Source organism: Suricata suricatta, chromosome 10 (genome assembly GCF_006229205.1).
Source record: "Suricata suricatta isolate VVHF042 chromosome 10, meerkat_22Aug2017_6uvM2_HiC, whole genome shotgun sequence".
Classification (NCBI taxonomy): Eukaryota; Metazoa; Chordata; class Mammalia; order Carnivora; family Herpestidae; genus Suricata; species Suricata suricatta.
In genome coordinates this window covers 8,252,210-8,266,681 of record NC_043709.1, presented here as the reverse complement: position 1 = coordinate 8,266,681, position 14,472 = coordinate 8,252,210, and the positions used below count along the sequence as shown (strand labels likewise).

Sequence of the window (14,472 nt, the reverse complement as noted above, 5' to 3'; positions counted from 1 at the left end):
CTCAAATTTAAAAATTTTTGTGGGTTCAGTAAAGGGAAATTTATAGCCTTAAATGCATATATTCTTGATAGTTTGCTGGTAAGAATACTCTCTAGTTTATTTATTATTCTTTCTAGTAAGAATTCTATATTAGTTTGCTTAATATTCTTACTAGTAAAGCCATGCTTGAAAACATCTGCAAGAAACATGGATGTATGAAAAATTTTTTAAAGAATCTTTTAAAATATTTTAAAAGAACCAAATCGAATTCTAGAAATGAAAAGGGAATAACTGAATTAAAAATGTAACGGGAGGAGTTAACAACAGATTAGACACAGCTGAAGAGAGAACTGGTTAACTGAAAGGGAGGTTGGAGAACAATTACCTGGGTTCATATGGTAAGTACGCTGCACTATTCTATGCGGACGTGTCATGATATCTGGACCTTCCTTTCAAATGGTTCGCAAATTGTGTAGACATTTACCTACATACATAATGTATAGATAGATACAAACATGTTTAGCAAGACCTGGAGATAAACATGGCAACATGTTAACTATTAATGAATCTAGACCGAGATTTAGATTTCTATCAACTGTTATGTTCCAAAATTCAAAAGCTGGCAAACCCTCCCCCCGCCACTCTTTCTCTCTCTCGGTCTCCCTGTCTCTGTCTCTGTCTCTGTCTCTCTCTTTCTCTCTCTCAAAAATAAACATTAAACATTTTTTTTAAAAAGGGGGTGCTGCCTCTGTGGCTTAGTCGGTTAATCATCTTGATTTCAGCTCAGGTCATGATCTCATGGTTCATGAGTTTGAGCCCCACATCAGGCTTTGTGCTGACAGTGTGGAGTCTGCTTCTGATTCTCTGTCTCCCTCTCTCTTCCCCTCCCTGCCTCTCAAAAATGAATAAACCTTAAAAAGCCCTTTTTTTAACTGGCAAAAAGGTAGCATTTACAATAGTACAAAAATATCAAGCATGAAGGGATTGAGTCTTTAAAAAAGGAATAGAAGCCCTCTGTGAGGGAAATGAGTTTACTGAGAAACATTAAGAGAAGATATAGAACATAGAGAAATACCATGCACATGGATTGGAAAGCTGGACATAAAATTTATGAGAGAATATCCATAGAAACATACAGATATATGATGCTCCTAGATTAGATTAAATGTGTAAAAATTTCCCCAAACTGATGAATAGATTTAATGCAATTTTCATCAAAATCTAATAGGGCTTTCAATGACTATATTATATACTTGGAACTAATATTACACTGTGTTAACTGAAATTTATTTTTTTTTCGTTTCATTTATTTTTTCTTTATTTTTTCACTTTTAACTGACGTCCTCCTATTTTTAACTGATGTTCAATGTTTAACTGAAATTTAAACAAAAAGTTCAAAAAATCTAACTAGGAGTTGGAAAGGATTTGGCAAGGTGCTTTTGAAATGCATATCGAAGAGATGTGGGCCATGGAGAGAAACACACTCGGGGCTTCCAAACACTACACACTGGATGGCTTTGTTCCTACCTCAGCGGTAGCTCCTTCTTGGCCTCATTCATTGATCCTTTAACTTCTTCCTGTTCTTATGTTAGAATGCCCCGGCGCTCAGGGCTTCGACTCCCCACTATTACGCTCCCTCCCTTGCCAAGTTCATCCAGTCTCATAGCTTTAAATGACCATCAATTGCTAACTGCCAGCCTCCATTCCCATCCAGATCTCTCTTTCAGACTCAGCTCTCATATCCAATTGCTTATTTGGTATCTCCACTTGGCTTATCTAATGGACATCTGAGATGTAACCTATATCTCACACCAAATGCCTCAAAACTTTCTGTCTGCCTCATTTACCTTCCTCATTTCAGTTGATGGCAAGTTCATCCTCAATTTTAATTGCTCAATCCAATGCTTTCGGTTCAGCTATGACTCTTCTCTTTCTCTTGTATATTTTATCCAACCCGTCAGCCTGTCCCTAACCACTTCTCAGGTACCTTCACTATGTCGACCCTGCTTTGATCCACCATCAGCTCCTATTTGGGTAACTGCAATGACCTTCTAATCGACTTACCTTCCTCTCTCCCCCAGAACCAGTGTGATCATTTTAGAAGCCCAAGATCATTTCTCACCCTAAAACCCTGTCACAATTTTTATTTCATAGAATAAAAGCCCAAATCTCTAACCATGGTCTTCTAGAATGTGGACCATCTGACACTGCCCCTAGCTCTTTCCTCCAGGACCTCAGATCTCCTGCTGTTGTCCCCTGTCCTCACTTCACACCAGCCACACTGGCTCCCTTGCCCTTTCTCAAATACGCCAAACAGCCTCCCACATCACAGTCTTTGCACTAACACTTCCCCCAGCAGTTCCCTCTAGTTCTTACCCCAGTTTGTATGATGAAAATCGGTTTGGGTTTGGCATTAGAATATTTTTTAGATGTCCCATATTTCTTCAAAATAATCAGGAATTTATTTTAGCTCTTAGTCGGTAATTGTTGGAACTAAGCAATGAGTGCACGGAGCCCTTACACTGTCCTCTCGAACAAGTATAAAGCAAAACGAAAGCTGCTCTGTGCCGGAGGGTGGGGAAACACTGGTCTGTGGTCCCCAAACTAGATCATTTTCCCATAAGTAAAAATTCTAGGGGCACCTGGGTGGCTCAGTTGGTTAAGCATCCAGCTTCAGCTCAGGTCATGATCTCATGGGTTCGTGGGTTTAAGACTTGCATCCTTCGGGGTCTGTGCCGACAGCTCAGAGCCTGGAGCCTGCTTCGGATTCTGTGTCTCCCTCTCTCTCTGACCCTTTCTGGCTCACACCCTGTCTCTCTAAAAATAAATAAATGTTAAATTTTTTTAAAGTTTAAAAATAATTAAAAAATAAAAATTCTACTTGAAAGCTTGTACTAATAAATTAAAAAGATACATGGAAGATGGAAAAATGTCGCATTTATTTTCCAAATACAAGGAGAAAAGTATGCATTTGAATTTATTTTGCAATCTACATGAACAACAAGAACGCCTGTTCCATTCCCACCTGTCTCAGCCCAACTCCCAACCAACGGGGGCGGCCACAGGAGGGGAGAGATTGCTGGCCGTCGGTTTGCAGAATCTGGAACCTGGCGCATGAGCATCTGGACTAGCTACCCCAGGCTCTGAAGGGCTTCTTGCCCCTGCTCGCCCAACAGCTCTGGTCTTGCCACAACTTCCACTAATGCTTAACATAGTTTGAGGTAAAGTCCAGTGCATGGAAGAAAGATTGTCTTCAGTTTCAAATGAAAAACAGATCATATTTAAATGTTATACATTATCAAAGATGATACTTTTTCTTTTTTTTTTTTTTAAAATAAACCACCCAAATGAGTTTATTAGTTTGGAAGATAATTCGTAAATAAGCCTGACAAGGAGAAGTCAAACCACCATCCGATTTTTGCCAGAATGATGAGAATCTACAAAAGGTTAACTTAAATCTTCAGGAAGTGGGACCACATGAGTTCTACCAAAAGTGGCTCTTGGGCTCGTTAGCTGTGATCGGAGGTGCCCTCAGGAGCCTGGGGCAGCTGCAGAGTCTTGCTTAGCTGCAGACTATTTCCACTCATGCTCACCAGATGGCTACTGATGACGTTCAGTTCTCTTATCACCGTGCTCAGGTCTTCATGTAGTTTGACCACGGCACTTTTCACCTCCCCTAGCAGAACTTTAATGGAATTGTTTGCTCCAGCCTCCCCAGGCAGGCCGGCAGGTGTCTGAAAACTTGGACAGGACACAGAGGTGACGTGGTCTACATTGGGGGTGGAGAACTCTGCCCAGTTACTGGCAGAAGCAGGACTTGTCCGCTTTTTAGCAGACTCAGAGTTATCTGGCAGACTTTCTAGTAGATGGAGGTTGTCATTCTCCTCTTCATCTGAAGACACTCGGCCCCTAGGGCCAAAGGGGTGGTGAGCCCTGGCTGTCTTATCTTCATCTTTAAAGGAGGCAGAAGAAGACCGTTGATGGGCCAGCGTCCAGAAGGAAGGTCCCGCCAAAATCAGGGGTAGGAGTTGAACAGACTTCTCCGGAGAGGCTGAATCAGGAGACGGCATGGATAAAGTAGAAAAGGAGGATGTTCCTTCAGAGGCGGTTGAAACTGAAAGGGAGAGAGAGATTATATAACATACAAATGAGAGTGATAGCTAAAATGATTTTACAGTGTAAAATCCCCATCTGCAAGGTCTCAACATAAATATACTACTGACAATTCATATGCTAAATAGTCATAAGAGGCCTAGATAAACCCGAAGCAGGAAGTAGAGAACATCTAAAGATGTAGTATACACCAACAAGGCCATGGAAGTGAAACAAACATGGAAGTATCAATATTCACCTTGACCGCAAATTGTGCCCGACATATTTTTACACCACACTTACCAGAGAGAGCAAAAAAGTAAACTATTACACCCTATTCTACCAACTGGTGCCATTTTAAGTTGGCATTTAAAGTAGAAAGTCTGAGAAAGCTGTAACTTAGATTCCTTCATCTTTTTTTTTTTTACCCCTACAGAGAATATTATGGCAAAATGAACAACCAACTACAAGTACCTAAAAGCTGTCAAACAAATCTTTCTCTCTAACTGTTCAAATACCATTAAGACTGAACTCCAGCCACCTGAGATCTGGAACACTCGGGCGCACGTACGGAATTTGGTTTTTCCACCGAGAAATAGTAAGTAAAATCAAAAGCATTCTAGGGGCGCCTGGGTGGCTCAGTCGGTTAAGCCTCCGACTTCAGCTCAGGTCAGATCTCACGTTCGTGGGTTCGAGCCCCGCATCAGGCTCTGTGCTGACAGCTAGCTCAGAGCCTGGAGCCTGCTTCTGGTTCTGTGTCTCCTCCTCTCTCTGCCCCTCCCCCTCTCATGCTCTGTCTCTCTCTGTATAAAAAAATACATAAAAAATTATTTTAAAAAAAAGCATTCTAAACCGATTTTCTGTAAAATTAAATATTTGATAACATTTTAATTCCCTTTCAGGCAAAATCATACTCAGTCGCTTCTTGTGCACTTCATCCTAACTCGTTATTTCCCAAACTGTGTGCAAAGGAACACTGTGTTCCTTGAGATGTAAAAAGATGTTTTGCAAAAACTGGCTTTTAAAGTCAAGTAAGACCGGGCAATTGCATATTGTGCCTCCTGTTAGGAGGCTAACAATGAACATTCGCACAGTTAAAGTTCTGAGAAGTCTGACAGTAATTTATTCAAGTGTTTCCAAACTTTCTTGGACACAGAACTTTCTCTTGTCTTCTTGGAATATCTATTTACATTCATGTGTGTATTAGGAGGTAAGAATCGGCAGAATTTGGTTTCAAAAGTCTTGCAGCTAACTCTAGACTTGCTACTTTAACATAAAAAAAAAAAGAGCTGAAGTCATAGAAAGGGAAATTAGCAGACCCCCTAGCACACATGACTTCTTATCTTTCTATATGATTTTATTTGCTTTACAGATGCACGTCCCTTTAAACTACACTGAACCTCTCCTGTGAAAAACAGGCTAGGGCAGGCGGCTTCTGTTTTCTGCTTCAAAGCTCTCTGAGGCCTATCTCCATCCAGGTTTTAGGAAAAATTCCAATCACAAGACATTTTGGGGGTGACATGAGTATTCTCAGCCGATGCAGCAGCAGGACATGAAAAGGAAAGTAGGAACTTTATCGGCACGTGGTCAAGACAAGCCAAGAGCACAGAAGGTCTGTCTTATCCAGGTCAGCGTTTTCCTGGGGTTCTGTCCCGGGATTGGAAAGAGGGCCTGGTGGGGACGGGCATGCTCATGAGGAGAGCCTCGGCACGTGTGCGTCCTGAGTCACACCGCTGCTTCGCTCTGGGTGTGCTCTGTTTGGGTCACAGCTGACCCCTGACGTGTCCGTGCACCGTCCCCCCATGTTGACCCTCCTGTCTCTATGTCCCAAGTCCTTCTCTTTCTTGGTTCACCCTCACTTGGGGATAGCACATTCTCCAGCAGGTCACCGAAAAAGGATAACACACTTACGTTAGTCACATGGACACAGTGTGATTGCCTGGTTTAATCTTATGCCAGCGGTTCTCAAAGTGGGTGCCTGGGTGGCTTAGTTGGTTGAACGCCTGACTTCGGCTCAGGTCATGATCTCACGATATGCGAGTTCAAGCCCCATGTTGGGCCTGCGGCTGTCAGCGCAGAGCCCGCTTTGGATCCTCTGTCTGTCCCCCTCTCTCTTTGTCCCTCCCCCCTCTCAAAAATAAATAAAACCTTAACAACAAAAAGAACAAAGTGTGCCCCTGAACAAGCAGCAGCAGCACCGGAGAATTTGCTGGAAATAAAGTTCTTGGGCCCCATTCCTCTAAATCAGAAACTGGGACTGTGACAGGAGATGGAGTTTTTGTTGTTGTTGTTGTTTTATTTATTTTTGAGAGACTGTGCAAACAGGGGAGGGGCAGAGAGAGAGAGAGGGAGACACAGAATCCGAAGCAGGCTCCAGGCTCCGAGCTAGCTGTCAGCACAGAGCCCGACACGGGGCTGGAACCCACAAACCATGCATGACCTGAGCCCAAGCCGGATGCTTAACCGACTGAGCCGCCCAGGCGCCCCAGGAGATGGAGTTTTAACAAGCCTCCAAGTGTCTCTGACGCGGGCTCAAGTCTGAGAATCGCTGTTTTCTGCTGTGTGTCCACCTCTTTGCTGTGTAGCTACAGCTGCTGACTGAGTAGCTTATTGTTGTTTACAGTTTCGTAGCCTTAATTCATAGGCTTTTGCTCAAAAAACGCCACTTCGTCTCTAATTGCTGTGCACCGATTTTCTTCTGTTTCCAAACCACAGCCGCGCCATCCACTTCGACGCTGCGCCTCAGGGTGCCTCTCCTGCCGTGTCCTCACCCGGCTCCCGGGCCCCGCAGAAGGTTCTGGACTGGCCTGTTAGCAGCCATCCTCTTCATACAGCGTATCCACCAGAGCCGAATCAGCCACAGTGAATGGCTGAATTTAAAAATCTCCGCGGGTGATATATGCACGCCAATTAATGCTGCACCGGCTTAAAAATAGCACTGATAAAACCATTCCAAACGCGGATGTGGTATCTCTGACTTTTTATGCTCATGAAAACATCCGGCCAGTTAATTATTATATTGCAACTTGAAATTTAAAAAGCCTCTAGAAGAACTGCACGGCAAAAATATAACGACAAATACATTTCCAGAAATATTTTTAAACTCTCTTCGGCTGTAGTTGTCAATGCAAATTTTCTGTTAGCAGCTAAACATTTCAAAGTGTTCACTATAAAACAGAAACGTTTTATTCTTCTCTTTCAGTTTTCCTATCTGATATATCCTGACGGTCAAGTTAACTGTACACATGAGTTAAAACACTCTGATTTTAGGGGTCCCTTGGTGGCTCAGTCGGTTAAGTGTCCGACTTTAGCTCAGGTCATGATCTCACAGTTCGTGGGTTTGAGCCCTGCGTCGGGCTCTGTGCTGACAGCTAGCTCAGAGTCTGGAGCCTGCTTCCGATGCTGTGTCTCCCTCTCTCTCTGCCCCTCCCCCACTTGTGCTCTGTCTCCGTGCTTCCCAAATAAATAAATATAAAAAAAATTTTTTTAATTCTGATTTTGTTCTGTGTTGTAGAAAGTAACATTTTATACAAGTGTCCGTAGCAATATTATTCATACTAGCTAAAAAGATACAACAACTCAAATATCCATCAGCTGATGAATAGATAAATAAAATGTGTTTAAACAGCAGAGTATTACTCAGCCATAAGAAGAGAGAAGTACTGATTCATGTGACGACATGGATGAGCCTTGGAAACACTGTGCTAAGTCAAAGAAGCCATGTGTATGATTCTGGACATAAAATGTCCAGAGTAGTCAAATCCACAGAGATAGAAAGCAGATTACTGCTTACTGGGAAGCGTGGAGGGGGAGGGAGGGATGGGGAGTGGTTGCTAATGGAGACGGGACTCTTTGGGGTAATGGAAATGTTCTGGAATTAGTGGTGGTGATTGCACATTTCTGAGAATATATGAAAAGTACCGAATTGTACACTTTAATAGGGTGCATTTTCTGGTGCGTGAATTAGATCTCATTCTTAAAAAAAATTTTTTTAATGTTTATTTATTTTTGAAAGAGACAGAGAGAGAGAGCATGAACAGGGGAGAGGCAGAGGGAGAATCCCAAGCAGGTCCTGAGCTGTCAGCACAGAGCTCAACATGGGGCCCAAACCCATGAACCATGAGATCGTGACCTGAGTCGGAGTTGGACACTTAACAAACTGAGTCACCCAGGCGCCCCGATCTCATGCTTTTAAAAGGACAATATTTGAAAATTTATTGTTATGGGGCGCCTGGGTGTCTCAGTCGGTTAAGTATCTGACATTGGCTCAGGTCATGCATGATCTCATGGTTTGTGGGTTCAAGCCCCACATTGGGCTCTTTGCTGACAGCTCGGAGCCTGGAGCCTGCTTCAGATTCTGTGTCTCTTTCTCTCTCTGCCCCTCCCCTGTTCATGCTCTGTCTCTCTCTGTCTCTCAAAAATAAATAAATGTAAAAAAATGTAGAAAATTTATTGTCATGATTATAAATGGGCTGCATGAAAAGAAGCAGACTTAGGAATAACATAGGATTCGAGAGAAATGCTAATGAGTCTGCCTCTAATCACTTACGCTAAACTCTTATTGGGACGATTGGATGATTGGATTAATGCTGAGTGTTCTCACTTACCTACGAAGTATACATTTGGTTCGCTGAATGTAAAAAATCAAATCAGTGTGTCTCTCTGCAGCAAGGCAGGAGGGAGCTGTGCAGCTGGAGGCGTTGCTGGGGCCGTGGGCAGGGGGGGGGGGGCGGCAGCGCGGCCGGGTGCTGCCCTGACTTCCCCGACCATATGCTTAGCCCCTCTCCCACCCTCCACTCTGCATGCTCCTTCTGAACCAGCCTCCAGAGCTGGGTTCTACCATTTTCCCTGTTTCTTTCCGGGACAGCATTAGTCTGGCTCTGAAGCCTTTTATGGACAAAAAGGTAACTGGCAGGGTTAATGAGTCGTGTGTGTGTGTGTGTGTGTGTGTGTGTGTGTGTGTGTGTTTGTGTGTGTGTGTGTGTGTGTGTGTGTGTGTAATCCCTGGTTTCTGTCCTTAGCAAAGATGAGCCCCACAGAACCACCACTACTGAAATCCACGGCACAAAAATGGAATCAATGAGATCTAAACCCAGGATGGAGCCAGTAGGAAGGCTCGCCCCTCGCCCGGCATGAGCGTGTATAGATTGTTTTCCTTCCCCCAAAATGAGAAAACGAGGTCCAGGGCGGTCGAACACACTTCCCCAAACTGTGGCTTATGAATGTAATGATCCGGCTGCTGTGGATGCTCGAGGTCCCTTTTCCTTTTTGGTGTGCGTGACATGATCTAATGACCTGAAGGAATAGTTTGACCTAAAGATAAGGAACTTAAAATTTAAACGGAGCAGGAGAACGAATGGGCTGTTCTGGGAACAGAGTTATTCAGTATCAAAAGGTCAGAGGAGGTTGCTGCAAATCCATCATTTGGTGAAAATATCAGAACGCAAATATTACCCTGTATTAGGCGGCTGCCTTGGACAGCCATCCTGATCGCTGAGATCTGCTACACTGAGTGCGCAAGTATCTTTAAGTTTGCCAAGCTCATCATCTCCAAAGAGTTTTGTAACACCAGGCCTGGACCCTCTGTATAAAAAAATACTTCCTGAAACAATAAAATAGAATTAAAAATAGGACAAAGACAATGTCTTTCCTATCTTCCTTCCCCCAGAGTCCATGGAGCCTAGCCATCGATCCTGCCTCTTCATTTCCTGGGTTCCTCAACCACAAGTCACCTGCAGCCATTCCTCTGGGCGCTGCCTAGAATGTGTCATCACTCAGAGCTGTGCTACTCCGACACCTTGCTTTCCAAGATCACTGTCCTCCTTGATTCCTTCCAGCATTCTCGTTTCTTTTAATGCATCTACACTTTGGCCTCATTGAGACAACAGGTCCAATGATCTTTTTACCTTCTCTGGCTCCATCAACGCCTACCTGACGCTGCCTCCCTTCTTGCCCAGTCTAGCCTCCCATCATCCATCACTTGAACCGCTTTCTTGCTCCACTCCTCTCCCCCCACTGCCATGTTTCTGCTTTATCTGCTGCTGATTCCTAATCCAGGAGTCAGGCAGACCCTTGCTGTCGAGGACCAGACTGTAAATATTTTAGGCTTTATGGGACACACAGTCTCTATGACAACTTCTCAGTTCTGCTTGTTGTAGCACAAAAGCAACCAAAGACTGCACGTGAGCCAGTTAGTATGGCTGTGTTCCAATAAAATTTTATTGACAAAAAACAGAGGGTGATCACATTTGACTCCAAAGCTATGGTTTGCAAATTCCTGTCCTAATCTGATTTCAATTCACATATGCTTTCATTTCTACCCTACTGGCGATTCTAAATCTGACCAGTCCTTTCACGTCCCTTATACCACCCCCCTCAGCCTGGGCAGGTGACCTCAGAAAATAAGACACGGAAGCCATGACATACGATGGGCAGCACACGAAGGCTCAGTACATCTTAATCCTTAAAAACCACCACACCCGTCCCTCACATCTGACACATCCTTTCCCCTCCTTCCTTACAGATGCTTGGGATATCTGGATTCTAGCCCACCCACTTGCCCCCCACCATGCCCCATCTCAGGCTAGCCCCTCTCTGCCTCACCTGTTCTCGTCTCCCATCCCCCACCTGCTTTCCTTCCCGGCCCCTGCCGAGCTCCTGCCCCAGGTCCACCCCCTCCACATCAATCATACAGTTGGAAGGGAGATCTGAAATAATCAAGGGGGTCAGGAAATCCTGTTTGAGCTGAGCCCTGATGGAGGAGGGCACTGGGGAAGAGGCGGGTCAGAAGTGCTCTGGTCCAAAGGAACAACAGGAAAAAGCTGGCAAGTGGTTTATAGAAAGATCACCAGGCTGCAGGGAGAGGCAGAAGCGACACCACGCGGGGCAGGGCAGTGGAAGGCTAGTGACCTTCAGGAACAGGGCCACAGTCCGAGGGGTCCGTGGTCTCGGTGCTGACAGCTCAGAGCCTGGAGCCTGATTCAGATTCTGGGTCTCCCTTGCTCTCTGCCCCTCCCCCCGAGTGCTCCATCTCTCTCTCTCTCTCTCTCTCTCTCTCTCTCTCTCTCTCTCTCAAAAGTAAACATAAAAAAAAAACCATGGACACTGGACTAAAAATAGCACACGTTTCTATGGCACTGGCCGGCACCAAATCCTACCCTGAGCACGTCACGTTTGCGAATTCGTGGTCCGGCAGCTCCGTTCTGTAGATGGACATGCCGCCACGCAGAAGCCATATAACCAGCGTCTGGGCTGCGATCGTGAACCCAGGCAGTGTGATTCCAGAAAGCTGAGCCACTAACAACCACGCAGTCCAGCCAGTCTTGTGCTTTCTTGTAATATATGTTACATCTACGTGTTTTAAAACCCAAAATATGGTATCAAAAGTTTGCTTTAAACAGCCACATGCATTTTATTTTATTTTTTTAATTAAAAAAATTTTAAACATTTATTTATTTTAGAGAGACAGAGAGTGACAGATCACGAGCATGGAAGGGGCAGAGAAAGAGAGACACAAAGAATTGGAAGCAGGCTCCAGGCTCTGAGCTGTCAGCACAGAGCCTGATGTGGGGCTTGAACCCACGAACTGTGAGATCATGACCTGAGCTGAAGTTGAACACTCAACCGACTGGGCCACAAAGGCACCCAGTCACATGCATTTTATTAAAAAAAATTTTTTTTAATGTTTTATTTTGTTTTGGATACAGACAGAGACAGAGCATGAGAGGGGGAGGGGCAGAGAGAGGAGGAGACACAGAACCGGAAGCAGGTTCCAGGCTCTGAGCTAGCTGTCGGCACAGAGCCCGACTCAGGGCTCGAACCCACAAACGTGAGATCTGACCTGAGCCGGAGTCGGAGGCTTAACCGACTGAGCCACCCAGGCGCCCCCACATGCATTTTAAAAGGGAGGATAAAAATAAAATATATATAGCATTTTATATTTACCCAGATATTTTAGGATTTCCCACATAACGTCCCAGTTCCACTGCAGGGACTGAAGCTCTCTTTTGATACTTGTGGCCATGTGACTGAACAGTGCCCCTCAGGGCCTTCATTTTGGCTACTGTATTTTTTAGCTCTGGAACTTTTGTTTCATTCATTCATTCATTCTTTTTTTTAAGAAAATTTTAATGTTTATTATTTATTTTTGAGAGAGAGAGAGAGAGAGAGAGAGAGCGCGCGCACAAAGGGGGGAGGGGCAAAGAGAGAGAGGGAGACACAGAATCCGAAGCAGGCTCCAGGCTCTGAGCTGTCAGCACAGAGCCTGACGTGGGGCTCGAACCCATAAACTGTGAGAGCAGGACCTGAATCGAAGTCGGATGCTTACCCGACTGAGCCACCCAGGTGCCCCTCATTCCATTCTTTCTTTATAGAGCCTTATATTCTGATGAAATTCTCCACCCTTCCTTCTGTGCTCTTGATCATTTTAATCATAGTTATTTTAAAGCACCAATCTTATAACGCCAGTATCTAGCTTATCTGTGGTTCTGTTTCTGTTGTCTGTTTTTCTCCTGCATTTTAAAAGCCAAAAACGTTGCATGAGAAATTACAGGGCCTCTTAAGCAAGGCTTTCATTGTCTTCTAGAAGACAGATGGAATACCACGCAATCACTGTGCTCTGCTTGGATCTGGGTTTCAGCATTTGTGAGGGCTGTTCTAGCTCGGCTTTGTCCTCACCCCTAGATGGTAGGGGCGATGCTTGCGGTGTGGCCTGTCACAGGTCCTGGCTGAGAGCACACCGGAGTCGACAGAGCTGCTCCAGTCTGGCAGACTCTGAGCTCCAACTCCGTCTCCCAGCGCCGTGAGATGATGAGAACTTTCGACCCTGAGAAGCTGCCTCCTGTTTAGTTTCTTGGCATCACATCCAGAACGTGTGCAGCTCACCGGGGGCAGATGTTTCAGTAAGAAATCACACAGAGACTCTGGGCCCTTCTCTTCGGGGATGTCCTCTTCTCTGGCATATTGGCCCCTGGGTCCCTGCCACCAGGGAAGCCCCAAACTCCAATCCTACCTCTCAAGCTCAGGGAGGCTGTGGAGAGCCCAGGCCTCTGATTTTCCTTCAGTTTCCATCATCCTGCTCTGCTAATAAGCAAATGACCCAAGCTGGGAAAACTGAGGTGAATGTGGGGCCAACTCCAAGCAATCTAGTTTCCTGCTTTGTTCACATCACTTCTGACACCAGATGTGGGTTCTGCACACCAAGTGTCGGGGGCTGCCAAGTTTTCTGTCTGCCTCAGGCAAGGATTATCACTCTCCGGAGAGTGAACCAGTAAACAAGATTTGCATCTGGAGGCTGGAGATTGCCATTTCCTGGTCAAAATAACTTTGGCGTCTGTCATGCTGGGCCAGACGTGGAGTGGCCAAGGTGCACAAAAGATCAAAACCGTATTTTGGATTATTCAGCGCTAACTCCCCCCCTTCCCAGCATTGCTGAGGCAAATCTGGCCGTTTCTTTTGATATTCATTTGACTCTGTTTACCTGGTAACTGACCTAGGTCAGCTGCTTTGTTTTCCCGCCTTGAAACCTTTATAAGAGACAGTTTTCAGAATAAAGCTCTCTTTTTTGCCTGATTGGAAACCGTGTGTGCTGTCTTCCCTCTCTGCATCTCTCCCTCCTGCCCTGTTTTTCTCTCCCTCCCTCAGGAAAAGAACCCGCGACGATTCTCCGCCCAGCCGGTCGGGGCGGACGAAACAGGTACCACCGAACGCCGGACGCCGGGGACGAGCGCACTGGACCCGGCCTCCGGGTTCCGACAACCAAGCATTTCTCTGATTCTCCGTGGACACTAACTGAGTGTCCTATAATTTAACTCAATTCTGGCACTCGCCAGAGTTAGTGCAAATGCCAGAGATTAAGGGCTCAATCCCTCAAGACTGCACTCCGCTTCAGATGGCCCTCACAAGTCTAGGCCTCATGTATTTCTGACCTGCCAGAAATAAATTGATGGATCCGAGGACCCCCTCCTTGGGCCTAGCAATTCACTACAATGGCTCATGGAACTCAGGAAAATGCCTTGCTTCCTATTACTGGTGTGTTTTGAAGAATACAACTCAGGAACAGTTGGATGGAAAAGACGCACAGGAGAAAGTACTGGAAGGGGCCAGAGCTTCCATGCCTTTTCTGGGTGCACCAACCTTCCAGAAACTTCATGTGTTTACCACCCTGGAGGCGCTCTACACCCCACTGTCTAAGACTTTTTGGAGGCTCCGTTACAGAGACATGATTGACCAAATCTTTGGCCACTGGTGATGAACTCACCTTCCCTAGAGGTCAGTGGGTGGGGCTGAAAGTTCCAGCGCTCCAGTCACCTGATTGGCTACTCTGGCAACGAGCCTCCATCCTCCAAGAGTCACCTCAACATAAACCCAAGTATGGAAGGAAGGGGTTTATTACAAATAACA

The 14,472-nt window shown here is 45.3% G+C and overlaps 1 protein-coding gene across 2 annotated transcripts in view; it reads right to left on the bottom strand.

Moving 5' to 3' along the window:
• Nucleotides 1-2,896: 2,896 nt before the first annotated feature.
• ENTHD1 (ENTH domain containing 1) overlaps nucleotides 2,897-14,472 on the bottom strand; it is a 94,135-nt gene continuing 82,559 nt past the window's right edge. For both annotated transcript variants that reach the window (XM_029955828.1, XM_029955829.1), the window contains one exon: nucleotides 2,897-4,093. In XM_029955828.1, coding sequence (XP_029811688.1) covers nucleotides 3,489-4,093 — 605 coding nt within the window. In that variant the 3' untranslated portion in view covers nucleotides 2,897-3,488. The remainder of the gene's footprint in view (nucleotides 4,094-14,472) is intronic.